We start from the raw sequence: 20352 nt of genomic DNA on the forward strand, positions 1-20352 counted from the left end.
ACCTCCTGCCCATGTTCAACTGGAATCAAATCTTTCTGGCTAGACAGCCAGCTGTATCAATGTTGTGATTCTGAAAAAACAACTGCAACTTCCTTCCAAGTCTAGTTTTAGATATGTACCTCTTACAAATACTTTTCTGTTTAGACATGACATACATTATGGAGCTAGCAAGTATATATAAATATTAACAGTTATTTTCTGTGATACAACAGGACAGCCAACTATGACACAATCAGAATACATTGGCCCAGAATTAAAAGAAAGAAAAATAACTGGATCTCATTGATTTGCAGCTGAAACAGGAAACATCTGTAATTTATGTGCACAGAAGATGTCAGTAAAGACTCCCTGTATACTATCAGAGTTAATAAACTACATGAAAGTTCAGCACAGTACACACAATATCTTAAAATCTCAAGCATCACTCTCAAGTGATGCTTGACTTTTCACAAAGGCTGCTTTGTGCTTTTATCTGTTGGTTGTTTTTTTTGTTTTGTTTTGTTTTGTTTTTTTACTATTTATAACCATTTCATTCATATTTTCCATAACGAAGGCTTTCATAAAATAAAGCAGGAATACAGACTTCCAGTCTGTTTCTCAAGATATATCCCTGAACCACAGAAGCATGTCGTCTGGAAGGGACCTCCAGGGTTTCAATCTCCTTTTCAGACTCATTCTATATACAGTAGGCTGCTCAAGGCCGCATCCAGTCAGCTGTTGTTACAGCCTCCATAAGTAGCCAGCTCCAGTGTTTGACAGCCTTCACAGCAACATGTTTATCTGGTATACCAAGCTGGAATTTTCTGTATTCAATTTGTGTCCATTTCTTCTTGCTGTTCCACTATGCACAGCCAAGAAGGGCATGTCTCAATCTTCTCTACTTGAGTTGTATTTGTTATATTTAAACTACAAAAGTTGTTGAAGAAGTAATTTATGTAACTACATAATTATTCTATACGTAAATATAATTCACCTGATAAAAAGAACTGCCTACCCATTCTGATGGAGATAATCTTAGGAAATAAATATAAATCATAGCTCTCTTGAACTAGGATCATCATTTTAACAGTACCTGTAAGCCTGGATTTCCTTGTCTTCCTTTTTCTCCTTTTTGTCCCTTCAAAAAATAAACACATTTACTTGAATTTGTATTATCTATGAGAAACAATTAAGCTATCAAAAATAACACAAAAAGTCAAAACCTAAAATCTCATTTTAATCTGAGCCCAATCCTTCTCTAACAGCTTACTTTCCAAGAGTTCAGAGAAGAAAAAGCAGAGATGACTACAACGTCTACCCTAAAAACACAGGAGCCAAGTTAGGATCTGAGTAGTAACAAGATCCTCTCTTCATCGTGAATGTATTTCCATGACTTTTAGGAGAAAAATCCCACAGGTTATAATATAGTAATAGGAAGAGACCAGGTGGCATTACTGATTATGAGGATCTATGTGGTCTCGCAGTGACTGGAGTAGACAGGGACTGAACCTTTCCCAGGATGGTGCTACATCAGGTCCCAGCACTCCCAGGCACTAGCACAATCCATGTACCTGTATCCTCAACTGGAGACACACCAAATACCTTCAGCCTATTCAGCCCAAAAACGTTGCTGGCAGTTAACACAGGGCATACTGAACAGCTTTGGCTTGACGAAAAATTATGGTTCAGTGCTGTTACCCTTTTTCAAGTAAGAGTTAATATATTTTTTTTCTAATTAACTTCTAGCTTTTTTGTTAGTAGTGCTTATAAAAGGGTGTTATTAACAGTATTGTTTATTAATAGTTTTGTGATTTTGATTAGGAAAAAAAAACACGTACCTGGATACCACTTTCACCCTGGCTTCCTTTGTCCCCCTGTAAAAATATTCAAAGAAAAGTCTGTATCATGACATGATTCATCTCAAAAGATTTGTACTCTGATTTAATTTAACGCAGTAAATACAAGGGAAGCATCTAATAGCCTCTATTTATACCAAAATGTTATGGTTTTATGATTTTTTTTGTATTGTTGATATTCCACATCATAACATCATGTGGTGTATTGGGAGTTAAAGAGTTAATGCTCCAGCTCCGTCTGGGTATACCTGAGTTAATGAGTATCATCACGTACAAAAATCATAAAACCATAACACAAAAGAACACAGAAAACTTTATCCTCATGTACAGAAAAAAAACCTGAAATTGATACAGAAAGTTATATATATATAATTAAATGGTAAATATAGCAGGAGTTCGTTTACTGAATGTACAGGAGGAAAAAAGATGGGAAAGCAGAGCAGTGTTTCCGATGGGTTACATTTCATTTGGATGCTAACTAGTAAATGTGCTTTACTGCATTTCAAACTTATGTAATGTAATAAAAAACCACTGACTGCAGACACAGCACAGAAAAATATACGTTTTTATTTAATCAGGAAAAAAAAAAGGTTGTATTTGGAGGCAACTAAAAGTGTTGCAGGGTCTAAGTTCCACTTCCACCTACTCCTTTTGACTGACTGAAATTTTTATAATAAATAAAGATTAACTGGGGTGATCTGTGCCAATCAAATGGTGCAAGTATCTAGCTTCATCAGGCTGTACAAATACAATCTTATTGTGAATGGAAAGAAACAGCTCTTGAAAACAACTCATGCCAATTAACAATACAGTAACAATGTAATCCTAAAATGCATCTATTTTTCTTCATTGACTGAAAAGGAAACTTAGAAGTTACAGGAGATCTCTTAAATTGGTTTGACTATTTAAATTGCCTTGAATCAAAATGTTGGGCAGAAAACAGCAATGCAAAAAACAAAACTCTGATCTGGTGGAGGTGGTGGTGCAAAACTGCATTTAATAATGGAAATAAGTGGGATGAAACTTTTGTGTCTGTTTTGCCAGTTTCCTGGTAAAAAACAATCGTGTATATTTAGTTGCTTTTCTTTAGAGAAAATGTTTATTTAAACACTAAACAGTAGCATGGAGGAAATTTTGACCATGGCAAATATTTTCCTGATTGAAAATCCCACAAGATATGAAGGTATTTATGTCAGCTGTTGCATTGTACTTAGAAATAAAATATTTGGCTTGGTTTCAAGTTTTAAAATAAGCTATAGCTGAAGGGCTTCACATTTACTGCAATATCTTTCCTGAATAATTCAAGACTTTGTCATAATTTTGACTCCAGTTAAGTTATATTATTTAATATAATAAATATATATTCTGACTTGCATCTTCATATAAAATGAATAATGAATTTTGCAAGATTTATCTTCTGCAGTTTAAAATTTAGAGACCTTCCACAAATTCTAACAAATTCTCCCTTCTTAAAATCAGGATTACTGTCTTGATCCATTACCCTTAGATATTAGAAGTGAGCATATGCTGGAAATGAAATTAATTAAACTATTCCTGTGATGCTAGATCAACTCTAGTCGCTCTTGGGCTTCAGTGGCTTTGGACGTGATCCAGGAAGTCTTCGTCCTTATGTACTCTGGAAATCACTATCTGAAAGTCTGTCAGATTAATTTTACTGAATGTTGTCTTGAATAATGGAACTCAAGTTGAGATATCTGCACCTAAATTTGGATGGATCATTTTCTAGCCTCCATTACTGCACTGGCCAGGGACCTGTTCCAGATGTCTAAACACAAGCACACAATTACTATTTAAGGTATTCTAGGCAACTTAATACTCTAGCAGATCTAAGATATCCATATATGATTGCATACATGTATGCTGTCATACATGATACAGGACATACAGGAAACCTATGGAGCAGAAGCTAAAATCTAGTGGAATATCTCTGCATGTGATTTTCTATGGAACTTTAAATATAGTACCCTACCTCTAACTTACACTTCTTTATCTTCCACTCTTTCTTTCCATACTGAACTCTCTCTGTTTCTGTAATGTCTTTCTACAAAGGTCTTCATCATTCAAAAGAGGGTCCTCAAACACTACACAGGCATGTTACCAGATTTATTTCTTACTAACTGCTTAGTTCTTTCTACCTGACATTCTATCAGAGCTTCCTTAGCTTTTACAAGTCCTCTTGTTTATTCTATGTATCTTAAATCAGTCCAAATATCATTTAAGCTGATTTATTTTATTAATGCAATTTAAATTATTTAAAATTAAATGTTAACATTTTAAATTTTATATTAACTTATAGAAAACACAGCAAAAATTTGAACTTCAAAACCTTCCTACTTGAATAAATATCTGACAGGCTTCATGTAAAGCTTGGTATTTATAATAAACCATGACTTGAAGAAACAATTCCATTACGTGACATCAACTGCTTATGTTGCTCCAAAGAAACAGTATAACATTGAAAGAAATGTTATAGTTATATATGACAATTAAAAAATTGATTAAGAATTTTTTCTTTGGCCAACCCATTCTGTTCTCCCAAAAATACAAGATACTGAAAGCGATAGCAGCACTTATTATCTTGCAAAGCTACTAAAGGTTTATTTTTCAGGGCACTAATATTATTGCTTTGAAAGTGTCCATAGTAAAGAAATCTCAAAAATTAGACTATACATGTAATGGATACAAATAGAAGCTTCACTTACAATTCAAAATAATTGATTTGTAGCAGTGAAGTCAAGAATTTCACTTCAATCTATTTATTTCATATCAATTTGACTAATAGCATATATGAAGTGTAAATTCTTGGTATTTCTCTGTTTCTTGATTGAGTTACACAGAAGAAAGGTGCCATCCTGAAAAAAACATTATCTAGAAAACAATTTTGTTAAGCTCTTTGTAGTTACCCACAGGGCATGAAAAGTAAAGATTTTCTATTATTTCTAATTTATAGGTTCATAAAACCCATTTCACAGATGACATAGCTGATTTTTCCTCAAGTGATTCATTTCACACTCCAGAAAGTTCTGTGAGTTACAGCATGAGACAACTCTGTCAGTATTTTATAACTGGAAATATACTAGGGCTTTCCAGCTTCCAGTCAAAATGTTTTGCCTTCTTAGCTGAGATGAAAATGGGAACTTTTAAACACATATGAGATTTTCAGAATGACATCATCACGTACAAGAAAAATCTCAAGGAAAGGACTTAATGTAATGTTAACTACAACACATAGCACCAAAGCAATGTAGGTTTCAATTTCAGAATATACTGAAGAACAATACTGCCTATAACCTTTTCAACCTGGGACTCCATAAAAATTACTCCTCATGTGACTGTCAGAAAAACCTACCATACCTACAGTTTAAAAATAGGTTACTATTCAGAAATTCATTGAATCACAGAATCATAGAGTTGCCAAGGTTGGAAAAGACCTTTAAGATCATCCAGTCCAACCATCCACCTATCACCATTATTTTCCACTACACCATGGCCCTCAGTACATCTAAATGTTTCTTGAGCATCTAGGGATGGTGAATCCATCACCTCCTTGGGCAGCCCATTCAGACTTCAATATTAAACTTTATGTGTTCATGAAACACTCCTCTATCAATGAAGAATGTTTGTATAGCCATGTCTGTAATTGTTTGATTGATGCAAGGCCACACCAAGAGATGGTGAAATCCCAAAGGCAGGTTATCTCTGAAAACTCAGTAGGCAAGAGTTAGAACCACAGGTTCATGACTGAATAGAAGAAATAATTTTCAGCAAGGACAGTAGAAGTAGAATCCCTCTCACCTTTGCCATAAACATTTTCAACACTTACTAAGGCTTATTATCTAGGCTTTAGTTACAGTCAATGGTAGTAGATACTTCGAGAATCATTCGTGCCTAAGCAAAGATGTGAGAGAATGACTCCTGAAGGAGCTCAGACTCCCTCGGCTAAATATGGGGAGTGCCTGGACAAGCTGGTTCCATCAGATGACTATAACAGCTGAAGGTAACAGCTGAATCTGTCCTAATTACGTAGGTATAAAATTGCTCTAGTTCTTTGGGGAGATCACCAGGCGATCTTTTACTACAGAATCTGTCAATATATTCTTGCTAGAAGAGGATAAAATATTAAGTAAATATTGAAACACAGCTTATACCCTTATGTAATATAATTCATAATGGAAAATTAATGCCTATGTCACAGTACTTGATGGTAACAGTTTGTCCCTTTTCATCATTCTCTTCCCCCTGTGACACGTGACAGATTTTCTAGCAAACAAAAGTTCCAAAACAGACTGTTGTCTCTAATACAAACAATGGATTTTAAAAAAATAATTTCCCTGACACTGATCACTTCTTGGAAAATCACTTCCAAAAATTATGTAATTAACATAAAACTAGGAAAAAAACAAACTTCTTACCTTTATACCCTGGGTACCAGGAATGCCTGGATAGCCTGGTTCACCTGGGGCACCCGGTCCTCCTGGTTCTCCCTGAATAATACAATAGCTCTGTAAGTAGCAGGGATACTCTGTATGTAAAAATCTATACTGTATGCCTTTTCAAGGTCACATGATATTTTTGGCTATGATATTCTGATATTCTGTAACAAGATGATTGAGAGGCTTGGAGAATTTCTGAACGGCGGTTGAAATCAGACAAACCACAGAAGACACTCCTAATTTTTAAACTATCTTTTATTTCCTTTTAATGTTTTTATTGCCTTTTAATACAGTTGATGTTGATTTTTCAATATTAAAGACAGAAAACTATCTGAAGTGGTGGCAACGTTTGCAGATTTGAATTTTAGTAAGGGGCTGGAAGTTACGTAACAATAAGACATATTAGTCTGTGTAACTGAACACAACTTCATAATCTCTCCAGTTAATAATGCACTGTAACAGAATCATAGAATCACATAACTGTAGGGGTTGGAAGGGATCTCCAGAGATCATCTAGTCCAACCCCCCTGCAATGAAAAGGGACACCACAGCTACAGGCTGCCCAGAGCCTCACCTTGAAAGTCTCCAGGGATCAGGAATCCACCACTTCTCTGGACAACCTGTTTCAATGCCTCACGACCCTCAATGCAAAAGACTTTTTCATTATATCCAACCCAAATCTACCCTCTTTAAATCTGAAACTATTTTCCTTTGTTCTATCACAACAGAATAGAAGGCAATGTCATTGCTTACATATGAAGCACAAAGACAGGAGAAAAGGTAAAAAGAAGAAAATAACCAACTCTTCCCTGCTCTTTCCCATGAAGCTTTCCCAAAATTAACTTTCTGACTAAACAGTTTCTCTTTTTTGATCACCATCTTCTCTGCTTTAAATAACAGCTCTTCTGGTGAGACTGAGTTGACCCTATCAGAAAGTCTAATCCTGTCCCATCCCGTTTCTGGATCATGGAGTTTCCTTTGGATTATGAATATAATTTCCTTGTCGTGATGCTTTTCCATTCGAACATTCATTTTAGAGCATCACTGGGAACAAGGCTGCAAGTTCCCTTAGACCTGGCTCACATGAAGCACCATACATCCTCTCAGGTGTGATACCTGGCCCCAAGGTGTTACAGCACTAGACAGCACGCTACAACTGAGAGACCAGTCAAAGAGCTGCATTTGCCACAGAGGTTGGCAGATGTGACACTATTAAGCGCTGATTTAAGCCCAGCCACACAGGAATGTGATGGAAACAACCACACAATCTTGCTCAACACACAGACGACTAAAAAGCAGGATTCAATGACATTGCTGACTTTCCAAAAAGTCGGTATAAAGTTAGTAAGAATAACCTCAAATGAATTGTGATGTGATTTTATGTTCACTGCTGATCTATTTTGAAACAATATTGCCTTATAACTTTAACAGAAAAATATATCAATCTCTACTTAAGTTGCAGATTCATATTTACCTTGGCTCCTGATGATCCTGGTTTCCCCTGTAGTCCAGGTTCACCTTTATCACCCTATATAGAACAACACAGGCATTTCAGTGATACATCACCATGGCTTTGTATGATATGGTACTATATAACACGGTTCATGTAATATGACATTGCTACCAAATAAAAACAGACACTGCTAGGTAATCAGCTTTTAAGAATAAGTACAGTGAGTGTCAGAAAGGTTACTGCTCTGCCTCTGTAAAGGAAACTTGCAAAATGGAAAATGAGATACTTATGACAAAATGTGACCCACTTGCCTATGCTCACCTGTCCCTTACCCGTCTGCCTTACTTCCCTTTCCCAGTCATCCCATGTTTTTGTATATAAACTTCAAATTTCCACCACCTTATTTAACAAAACTGGAAATCCTTAAACCTGTATAAGCCAAAATATACTTTTTTAAATTATTATTTTTTTTTTATTGTAGCCTATGGAATTAAGCATATATTCAGCACAAATTCTGCCATTCGAGTCTAAAAATTACTGATTACTTTATGATGCTCTTCTGCAAGAATAAAGATCTCCTTTGGAAATACAGCTTACATTCTGAATAAGAGGTAAATACACAAAACAAAAGGACATTTCACGAACAGAAATAAAACTAGTTAGCTTTTTGTCATTCCACAGGTATTCAATCTTCTTCACCATAGCAAACACCAACCACTTAAAAACATGTATACCTTCAGTATACTTCTTTAAAGAAACACGTATGTACATCTGGGTATAAAATAATGTGTGGAAATAGAGTTCAATGTAAATACTAAATTTAGGAAATGCATTCCATAATCAGGATATACCTTTCAGTGCATACTAAATAAGACTCATCTTGGATTAAAATAAAAGGCTATGCTAACAGATCTGGATTTACAGTATCTATTTTAGTTTCTGAGAGCACAGGTCAAATTAATCCTTGCTGTAGCCATAGTGCAATCAATAAAGTTACATCTGAAATAAATTGGCTCCTCAGATGGAAAAAGGAGCACTTAACTCTATTTAACACAATTAAAATATAAATAAACGTAACGTGGGCAGAGAGTTCTGATGTACACTAAGAATTATCTGGCTCCAAGCATTGCAGAACATTTTCCAGGACTGCAAAGTTGAAACAAAGTCTCATGATCATTTCTGCAGCAGTTCCAAACCTCATGGGATGAAAGGTGCCATTTACTGAGCTATATTAAGCTCTCTTGAGACTTAACTATTATGTAAGTTAATATGTGGAAAATCACGCTCACCAGTATTTCGTATACCAAAAACTTAGATGCAAAATCCTAACCTTCTGTTATCTGTAAGTCAGTCATTTATCAAAGTCACAAGTGAATTAAAACAACACTCACCTTAGGCCCAGGAGCTCCAGGTAGTCCAAATGAGCCTTCTGGTCCCATCAAACCCTATCCAATTTTGAAAAAAGTAGAGACGTTTCCAAAATAAGCTGGAGGAATTATGGCTTCAGTACAGTGTAATGAGTATAATTAATATTATATTTTTACAGCAGAATAAATAGATAGGAAATACATTTTTCATCATATTCCTATACAGGCTGTAGCTCTGGATTACTTAGGTCTTCTGTGGTGTGTGGAAGGGCTATTGTGCAATGAAAAAAAAAAATATATCAGGAGAAAAACAAAGCGCTGTATAAAATATTCCTCAGAGAGAATCTCCTGCAAATCAAAACCTCATCTTTGTCATCTACTTTTAATATAATTTTATTACATCCTTAGCTTAACTGAAAGTCATGCAAGAATTTCTTAGTTTCCATTTAGGGTTTCCAAAACTATTCATGGTATTTCAGAATTCTTTTCTTTGTCTCTGACTGTGATTTCCCAGGGTCACTGCACCTTGATTCTTCCAAACCTTGGGGAGATTTATCAGATCAGACAACTTGGGGCCACATATTTGCTTCTTTTGCAAGCAGTGGGACTGAACGTTTCCTTCAAGAACCCAACAAATTCTGCTTCTTCAGCACACATACACAACCAGAGCACTGACAAAACCAATTCTTTAGACTCCTCTCACAGAAACACATGATAAAGGCATATTTAGTTGTCTTTATTCCACACATAAACAAAGAACTAAAGGCTGTTAAATCATTAAAAGGCTGTCTTTCTTTTCATTTCTCTAAAGCTACTCTAACTTATACTTTAGAACTTATCAGTAAATCTTGCTTTCCAAGAAGGAACTGCAATTTATTCTAGTGTCAATATACATCTATGGTACCATTTCACCATTTCAAAATATTTAGAACAGGAAGTAATTTTGGTAAGCAAAGTTTTTACTTTACTATCCCTTTTCCATTATTTCATATATGCTGCAAATTGAGGCAGCACAGATTAACAAGGGTTTCTGTCTTGCTGTGCTGTAATAAATTTCTGGGCATGAAATAAACATATTAAGCATACCAATTCACTCTTTGGGCCTCAGATACAGGGCCATGAATACAGAAAAAAAAATGGATCTTTAACACAAGACTAAAACATGAAAAATTTCACTGCTAACTTTGTGACTCAGATTTCCTCCATTCAGTTAATTATACTTGAAAATTCTTTTATTTAACTTCCATTTCTCTACTATAAAAACATTATGCATTGCATAATCTCCAACACCTTCCTGAAGTTTGAACATCCATTGTTAATTAAAAATCTGTCATTGACATAATGAAGCTCCTTCAGAACACCAATTTTTTTCCTGAATAAAGCCTTACTAGCCATTGCTATTTCTTTAAAAATTTTGAAAAATAAGTCATCAGTTCCTCTCTAACTGGAGTGAAGCTTCTGTAGCCTCCTTCCCTTCATAGCCCAAAAGAGAGTGCATATTCCCATTAACCATTTGCTTACAGGATGTTTTCAAAATCAGCGTTGTTACAGAAGATGCAAGAAAATACTCATTTGGTCTTGAAACTAAACTTTGATTACATTAAAATTGTCTTAGTTTATCAGTGGATTAGTCCTGCTTCTTCATTTTTTCTATTTACATTTAAATTGCAAAATAAGCTAATATTTTTATTTCACTGTAATGCTGAATACAGTGAAATTTGCTTTTTAAAATAAAATTTCATATTATCTATTGACTCACTTCAGAAATATAGCTCCAAGCCATCTTTTTTGCAGTCTTTGAAGTCTACCTTCCTTTTCTGCAAACCCTTGTGACATTACTATTCTTTCCTCCTAAGGCTCCTGTTCTGTGCTCATCTCCAGCATGTTAATCAGCAAAACAAAAATAAAAAGAAGCAAGCGTAAGTTTGGGGACTGATAGTGGGAAGGTATGAGAATGGACTACATGATTTCTGGCTCCTCTCACATCACCAGCTCAGTGTGGCCCTGCATTTCATTTCAGGCAACATGTTGTTGAGAACCTATCCAATACCAGCTCCATATTTCTGGCTTATGCCCAGACTCATCCTTGGATTACAGGTAGTTAAACGATCATTGCAGATGTCCCACATTTGTTTTATCTTATACAAATTGGAAATTTTTATTATGAGTACAGTATAGCTTTAGCTTTTTAATTATTTACTTAATTGGTTCTGCATATATATATCTACCTCAATCTTTTGCAGTCAAACTAGATAAGGCAGAAAAAAAAAAGCAGAAATCTTTAATATAACTAAAGGTCAGGCATGCATCTGCAGGAAAGAGAGAGATAAAACACAGTTGTCGTGATTTCCTGCCTCGCCCTCTAATTTCCAGGCCATATTTCATGTATGTCATTAACAAATACAAGAAGACAATTATATGAAATCAGTGTTCTGCAAGAAGGAAACTTTCTGGTGCAATATAGGAAAAGCATGAGAACATAATCTGAAAACTAAGGCATGTGAAATTATAAGAGAAGAGTATGTTCTGAATAAAAATAAATGATTCAAAGACATAAATCAAGTGTTACACTATTTATGTGGCATACAAATGAATAAATTACTGGTGCTGGTAATGTAATAGGAATAGCTATTATTGAAGAAGAATTTGTTATTGAAGAATTTTCCCAAGGTATTAATAGCACATCCACAAGCTTTCCATCTGTTTTGTCTGGAACAAACGTAGTCAGTGTGACTAATACAAGGAAAATCCCACTATCTTTTCTGGCTGAAATTCCCTAATGTCATATAACATATTCAAATATTCCATGCATCAATTTCCTATTTATTTTTATCAGGTGACAAAAGATACATTAAATTGAGTTGTCAGGAAACATGAATATATTATTTTCAAGTGTATCACAGAACCAGATGTTTTTAATGTAAAGAAAATGTGAAGAAAACATAGTAGGTGAGTTACTTGGATAAATATGTACACTGTGGAATCCCACAAGGCTTTATTATAGCTGCTCTTACAGCCTCTCCTCCAGCACATTGTTCAGCTCTGCTCAGAAAGAAATGAGGAATGTTTTTCAGTGATGGGTAATAAAAATTATTAGAGGAACAGGTGAGAGACCAAATGCACATTTGTTACATAGAAGCAGAGATATCTGAACTTCCTAGTTCGGTACTTCTTTCAGTGTGATCTGAACAACTATAATATCTGGTTCTCAGGGAATTTTTTTTCAATGAAGATCTTTAGGTAGTTGAAAAAGTCCTTTAAGATCATAAAATAAAATTAACCAGTGTACTCATGGTATACAAAGAAAACCCTTTTGGCAGCTATAATGTACTGGTCGTGCCAATAAAGGAGTCGGAAAAAAAATTACTGATGGATGGATGTAGGGCAGGTGCATACTGTGCAGAAATTATGGAAGGTAATGGGTGGCAGAGTAGCCATAAGTAGAATTATTAAAGCATAAAGTTGGCTTCAATCTTTTTCTTCCTTCAGAATTGCATTGGTTTTAATTGATAATCTATCTTACTAAGGAACTTCAAGGTCAAAAAATCACATCAAGTCATCAACACATTTATAGGCATACATATACCCATATATATCATCTATATATCTGAAAACCAAAGTCAAATTTTTCAAAATTTGTTCCAGTGCCTTACCACTCTTTCAAAGATGATTTTCCTAACATCCAATCTGAACCTCCCCTGGCACAACTTGAGGCCATCATCTCTTGCCCTATTGCCAGTTACCTGGTTACAGATGGTTATCTGTAACCAAATTCTACAATTTCTAAGGGATTATAAAGAACACAGAAATCACCCTACTTAGGCAGTAACTAAGATGTGTTAAGCTGGACAGTTCAAAAAGAATGAGTTCTATTCAATTTCCTACATTCCAAATTAAAAATCTCTCCTTAAGAATTTTGGAAATTCTGTGACCTCAGCTGTTCTCACTGTTCTTGTCAAAAATGAACACCATTACAAAAGCATGCTGTAATTCAGATTCAGAAATTCGTTGCACACCATGACAATATTTAACCATTCTTTAACTTCACAATAAATTGACATTAATACAATCAGACTTAAAGTTAAGTAACTCAAGGACTAAATTCACACTAATGTTTCAGTGGATTTGTTTATCAAACATGCAGACTGGAAATCATTAATTTTAAAAGTGGCAGAGGATTCAGAGATTAGACTTGGTCTGACTGGATTTGTAAATGTGAATATACTGGGTTGCTGCTTTATTGCTTATTTCCTTACCACAGGTAGTAAACGTGAGAATTATTTGTAGTTCCTTCATTATGACACAATTTTACAAACTTACAGTTTCCCCTGTTGACCCTTTTGCTCCTGGTACACCTGGTGGTCCAATTTCACCCTGAATTTTTGAGAGAAAGAGAATAGTTGTTAAATTAATTTATATATGGATAAAAGATTTCTTAAACATCCTTTAATTCTACAGATATATTTGAGTAAGATTATTTTTCGAAGTATTATCTTTCTTAGTATTAAATTTTGCATTCCTTCTGGAAGACTATAAATAAAATGTAATAAGAGATGACAAACAAACCATAAGCACTTTGGAGCGCATCTCCATTCATTTGCAACATGATTTGTTGTCCTAAATCTCCACTATGAAAACTGTCCTCTTAGTATGGCCTGAATCCTCACTTATAGTATATCCTCATGTATAGTATATATGCACACGAGTTTTAACTGTGTTGTGAGATATTAATACCTTCTGTCCTTTTGCTCCTTGATTTCCAGGGATTCCAGGAATTCCCTGAAGAAGGGAAAAAAACCCTTTTAAATACACAGAATATTTTATAAATATATGCATATATATATGTATGACTACATGCTCTCATGAATTTAACATTTGCTATATGATTAGAGTTCAAAATAAGGGCTGGAAATAGAAAATTTAATAAACAGGTATGAGAAAAGAGCTTCATCTGAAAATAGACAGTTATGTTCTGCCCCTCTGTGGTGCTTTCCTGCTGGAACTCTGCATCTGCCCTGGACAGGCTCACGTACTACTGCTTGCCCAAGAAGGGCTGCAGAGCTATACTGAAAATCCTGACAAGAGGAAAGAAACCACTATTCATTATACATAAGATTCCCACAGGAGATCAAGCATGTCTTCTTCCAGAAATAGTCTTGGCCAACAGTACCTCAGGTAATCCTTTTTTCCTATTTAAAATACAGTGATTGTAACATAAAACAAGAGAGAGCTATTATCATATGTGATGCACACTGGCTTCCACTTTGATAAACTCCTGACTATCTCTAAAATTTCCTTGACTTCAGCATTTATTTCAGCTCCACAGTACAACTCATACTGGTTTCTTACAGCGATCCTTAAAATGAATGTTGCTTAACTTTAAAACAAAGCTCCATATGTACAGGAATTCTCATCTACATCCAGTTAATTTGTTTTTCCTCTTAGTTAGATCTCTTCAAATTTATCAGACAGATACTGTTCTTACTTGTACCATCACTAATCTGCAGCAAGAATTTAGCATACAGACTCCAACAATCAGGATTAACTTGTTAGTTTCCATATCAAGAACAGTTGTAAAACGCTGTCTTGGAAAAAAATAGCTTAACTGTTTTGTAGCTTACGCCCAGCTTCTTGTTAATAATGATACTAAAAAGCAGAAACAGTTCAGTGGTCAACAGCATATAAGTTAATTATGGCATCCTTGGCATTCTGCAAGTCATCAAAATTGCAATGTATATGCAATTACAAGAAGAGATCAAAGAATATAACAAAAATAACTGGAAAACCTAAGCCATCTATGCCCATATGAAGCCTTATTGCTAAAACTTTGTTCAAAACCATTCTATTTGCAAAAATATAGACAGGAAATTGGATACATTTATAACCATATTTAGGAACTTCCAAGCTTCACATGGTTTATTGGTATGTTTATGCAATAGTTACATTCTGTGGCCGTAAAATGTAAAGTTTAACTATCCATATCAGAACTTCACACAATGCTGAAAAAAATCCTTTACTAGACAGGAATCTTCTTTTATTGAAAAGATGCACCAAAGCTTTCCCTGGTTACATTTCTAATTTCTGTGCAGGGCTGAGAGAAGTTCTTCCCACATACTTATTCAACACAGCGAATGAACTACCCTTAAATAAGATTGCCAAAGAGAAGAAACACAACATCCCAGTTCTTGGCTAAAAAATATCACTGATACAAGACATTTAACTTCATAGCAGTGGCAAAGAAAGATAGAACTCAAAAGAACAAGAATTGTAAAACTAAGCCACTGTTAGACTTTTTTTTTTTCCTGATAGATTCTGTAATACTGAAGTGCTGGGAACTTCTGCTCCTATTTCAGTGGAAGACAGTCCAGACATCCAGAATTCCCTTACGATTTCATTTATCTTAATCAGAATGACTCCCAGAGTACGCGGGGTGGAGACTTTCACAGTTACTCACCACAAGTCAATTGGCATAGAAGAAGGAGAATGAAGTGGCTAATTTGTTCATAAAGAATGAGTTTCTCTCACGAGAGTTACTTTGCTGTATAGTTTCCGTGGTTCAGCAATTGCAAAGAGTGATTTCTGTAGATTCAGTTCCAGGATTCTTTACAAATTAAATTTTGTCTCCTCATTGTCTTTTCTGAATCTACTACTTCCTTTTACATGGATATCCCCAGTGCATGCCAACTAGAATTACTTGTACTTTCCCAGAGGACAAAGTTAGAAAGCAGCCTCGATAGCCTCAGTTTCTTCCCTAACTTCTAGGTCAAGAGCCAAACCAAGTGTTGGAAATACATGAGCAACCCTGTTCCTAAACAAAGATTTTATATGCAGTTCAAATCCTTAGAATCTAAACTTTTTTCTGTCCAAGAGTAATAAGGCAACTTGAACAGAAAGTTAGGTTCAATACAGTGACATAACACAAACAAAGCTATCAAAGAAATCTTACTCTACCTATCACAAAATACATTCTCACTTCAGAGCTCGAGGTAAAGCAACTAATTTCATTTATAAGATTAAAATCCCATTTTTAAGTGCGTGTTGTAACTAAAATTGTCACAAACGCCTGTGTTTAATCAAAATGTAATATGAAACAGATTAATCATGCAATTTTCCTGCCATTAAGGGAAATACAATGTTTGGAACTACCACAAGTGGGAAAATTGCCACCCACAAGGAGCAACAGAATCAATGCTAAGGAATAATTCATGATTCACTGAGTTGGGGAAAAAACTGACTTAAAGGATGGATTTAGCAAAGCTATCAAGCAATATTTTGATCATATAAAATTTATAAAATAAGTTATAATTAAAGATCTTTTGTCCTTCTTTCCAGAAAATGCATTTTAAATGGCTTATGCCTATCATAAATACAGTTATAATACCAAGAAGCATAGCATTATATTTCTAACCAGAATAGTCAGAAATGCTTTACACAAGCATTTCTGTCCTTACACAAGTTGCACCATCTTAACCCTTGGAATCAGTTAATTTCTTGGCCTGCTTTTACATCACATTTAATCCAAGGTTTATTCACTGCTTTCCATATTCAAAACCTAAGTTACTCTAAGCCATAGCCCTGCCTTAACTCTTTCAATATCATTAATCTCATTTCCTTAATAATCTTCATTTCTTTCAAATGTCTCACCTTTCCTCCGAAAATTTACCTCAAATGGGAAGTCTTCCTTCACCCCTTTATAAATTCCACAGACATATCTGAAATTGTCTGAAATTGGTGTCATTTAAGGTGCTGTGGTACATTTAAGCTCAACAGTTCCTTGGAAAAGATGTCAGTGCACTGTGTAAGTACTACGTTATAGATACCAGATGTTGCCTCACATATCTTAGGCGATCAAATCTCACACCCTGATGTCTTGTTCTCTGGAGGAAAAAGAAGTACAGCTTTCTGTTTGTTTTTTTTTTTGTTTGTTTGTTTATTTTGTTTTGGGGTTAGTTTTTTCGTATTTGTCTGGTATGACAGGTCTACATAGGCTCCATTAGCAAAACCTCCTAACAGTCTTCCCTAAGAAGCAATTATGACTATGATTCAAAAGTCACATAACTGTAAACTAGGAATATCCAAGCAAAAAAGTAGCTCTGAGTGTCCTTCACATGAGCGAAATACCAGTGCTTAGCCATGAGTCTCAGCTTCATAGCAGAATGAAGCTTGCATGGATATGCAGCTAAATCCCTTGATGCAGTCCTTCTGAGCAGCAGCAGACTTCATAGCTATGAATTCAGAATACCCAAAAGGAATAACTGTTTCCATTACGATGATGAGCTTCAATGGTGATACTTAAGCAAATCCTTATGAATTCTCTGTTATCCCACTTCTAGCAATATATATTTTTTTCTATTCTTTGACAGTATCTGGCAGATACAATGGATCTAACTGTAAAAGGAAGGTTGTTTCACAATCCCTGGAAAAAATTTTCCTGTAGGTTTCCTCAGTCATGACGGTCTATTTTTGGCTTTGGATGATATTAAACAGCTGTTTTTTTGTTGGTTTGTTTTTTTTTTTTTCCATGCAATCCAACTAAAAATTTATTAAAGTAAGCTGTTCGGGACTTTACATACAAAACAACTGGGTGTAAGCATTTTTAATTCAGACATACGCTATATTTCTCAAAACATTTTCCCCCTTTTCTGGTTATTTGTTTTTTTTTTTTTTTTGGTTTGTTTGTTTTGTTTTGTTTTAATATTCCTCATCTCTAGCTGTGTTTGTGAAAAGCAAAAGAAACTACGCATAAAAACTTTCCAAGAAGAAAAAAAGAAATGTTGTATTTCTAAAATAAGCAAAATAATGTATTAGCTTATTCTATTCTTTACTTTCTACAGTGCCTGTTAGAACTTCATTCTACGGTTGACAGGTTTGGTACGTGAAGTGAGAGCTTCTAGATTACAGGTAACATTACTCACTATCCTAAAACTACCATGTGGAAGACATAAAATTATAGGGCATGTCCAAAAGGTTCCCTGTTATAAGCAAACAGTCTTGTGGTCAGTTCCCCAAGACTGTGGAAAGACACTAGTATGTTACCTTATTTACTCAGTGATTATATACAAAACTTTAATCTTTTACCATACTGTTTTAAACAGGCTTCACATTGAATGCAGTACCCCTGGACTTACTTTGTACTGTGCATACAGTTGATAAATAATGTCAAGAAGAAATCTTTATGGGACAGTTTTTCAAAGTATCCACTCTTTTCTCAATGTCAAGTCTAAAATAACTGAAATAAAACTATTTTTCTCTGTTAAAAATGATTATGATTGTAAAAGATTGGATAAAAAAAATGTATTGCCTGTATGAACTGTGAGACCTTCTGAAAGACAAGACAAAAAAAAGTACTAAAATATCAGGCAATCATACACTCTATTTCTGTAATCATTCTTTATGAGAGAAAAAATATATCTATCTACCACCTTATTTACTACTGTTGTTGAATATTGTTTAAAAACATGGTTTATTTTATGGTATAATATGGTATCTGCTTTTATTTCTTACCTTTGTATAAGGATGGCTAGTAAAGTTACTTTGTTGTGACTCCACCTTATTTAAATTATATTCATTTTCAAAAATGGATCCAAAAATAACATTCAGAAACTCGTGTTAAAAGATGGCCACATGCTAGTCTGTTGCCCACTTCAACAATAAAAACTCAGGCTGCATCCCTAATAATTACTCATAATCCAAGTAGGGTCACACAAGCCTCACTAAATGCTCCAAGCATGGCACTGAGAAAGGTTTACTTGTCATTTCAGTCACACAAAGCATACAGAATTTTTATAAAGATTGCAAGAATGGTGCTAATTTCAAACGTTATCTTTCTTCAACAGTATGTTAATGAGGATTGGTTGGAGCATGGTGTTTAAAATGTAAAAATCGTGGTTACTGACATAAAGATGTTTTTTCTTGATCATATGATTTCTCTGGATTATATTTCAGTTAAATTATTCCTTCCACTCCAAAAAATTTGAAGTTCTGTTTCTAGGAAGGCATTAAAGTATGCTGCATAAGTTATAGCAATAGCACAAGATTCACGAAGGTATCCACCTACCAGGATACCTCCATGATCTCTGTGAGCACCTGAAAAAACTGAACTGTTTCTACGTTACTGATCATTATTTGAACAAACACACTTGATGACACATGAGAGATTTACTGGAGGCATGTAAGAAAGTACAAGTCAAGTCAAAATCTGGATAAAAGTGCAACAGTCCAGATACTTTTGAAAAGATTAGACCAAATCCCTGATAATCCTGAAAGAATGAAAGACATAAAATCAATTAGGATCATGGATAAAACTCTTCTGCTGTGGAAAATAGAAAAAAATATATATAAAAGAAATGCAAAGAAGTTGCCTCGGTTACTACTGGTTACCTGGAACTGACAACAAAGGAAAATGGGCTGAATACAAAGCATAGTCCCCACAGGCATAATGAGCATCCACAGGACTAAAACTGCAGCTTTAAATTAAATGCAAGAAAGGAGAAAGCATTAAGAAAGATCTTCACAGTTATAAGAACAGAGTTTGCAAGCATTTTTTTTTCTTCTTTGGAGAATTGCTTATAAAAAATAAAGCAGACATATGTTACGTGTGGAACACAGTGACCCCTGTTGCATTGCCAACAACACAGAACTTGGAAAACTGTATTTTGAAAGCTGGAAACACTAACAGAATATGATAACTGTGCATACGCTGTCACACAGTAGAACTGATGTCAGTTTCTTGCAAACACACTTCAAAATAATATGAATAACAGACTCAGCACATCTTGGTGGATCCAAAGCTGGGCAGACAAAACCCAAGTCCCTAGCTCTACAGGTGAAACCACGAAGACCTCCCTCTGCTTGTCCTGTCAGGCACTGCAAACCAAGCATGTACACTCTGGCTAAAAAACTCTTGTGACTTGTATCAACTGACAAACCAAGATGTAATTCATACCTACACGTAAACGCACTAATATGCAAGCAGTTATGTGCCTTTAAAATATTCTACAATTTCTCCACTAACAATTTCCAGAAAAAAAAACTTATGACTCATTGCAAACTGAGTACCCCACACATCAGTCAGGCTGAGGATGGCAGAGCATCCACAAATGGCACTGCCTAGTGCTCTGCTCCTTACACCAATGCTCCAACACATCAAAACCAGCAATTCTGCTCACTCAGACCACACTGATGTGGAAGAGTACAATTTTTGGCCACTGCTCTTTTCTGTAGTAAGGGGCCATTTAATTATT

General features: G+C 34.9%; 1 protein-coding gene across 1 annotated transcript in view; it reads right to left on the minus strand.

The window, feature by feature from the left end:
- COL21A1 (collagen type XXI alpha 1 chain) overlaps window positions 1-20352 on the minus strand; it is a 98672-nt gene that overhangs the window by 9042 nt on the left and 69278 nt on the right. Inside the window, exons 18-24 of the mRNA XM_065730835.1 lie at window positions 13844-13888; window positions 13430-13483; window positions 9134-9187; window positions 7764-7817; window positions 6269-6340; window positions 1818-1853; window positions 1073-1117 (exon numbers count right to left, since the gene is read on the minus strand). Coding sequence (XP_065586907.1) covers window positions 1073-1117; window positions 1818-1853; window positions 6269-6340; window positions 7764-7817; window positions 9134-9187; window positions 13430-13483; window positions 13844-13888 — 360 coding nt within the window. The remainder of the gene's footprint in view (window positions 1-1072; window positions 1118-1817; window positions 1854-6268; window positions 6341-7763; window positions 7818-9133; window positions 9188-13429; window positions 13484-13843; window positions 13889-20352) is intronic.

This window comes from Cyrtonyx montezumae, unplaced genomic scaffold (assembly GCF_038088225.1).
Source record: "Cyrtonyx montezumae isolate F1298 unplaced genomic scaffold, pur_monq_1.0 scaffold_13, whole genome shotgun sequence".
NCBI classification, from domain to species: domain Eukaryota; kingdom Metazoa; phylum Chordata; class Aves; order Galliformes; family Odontophoridae; genus Cyrtonyx; species Cyrtonyx montezumae.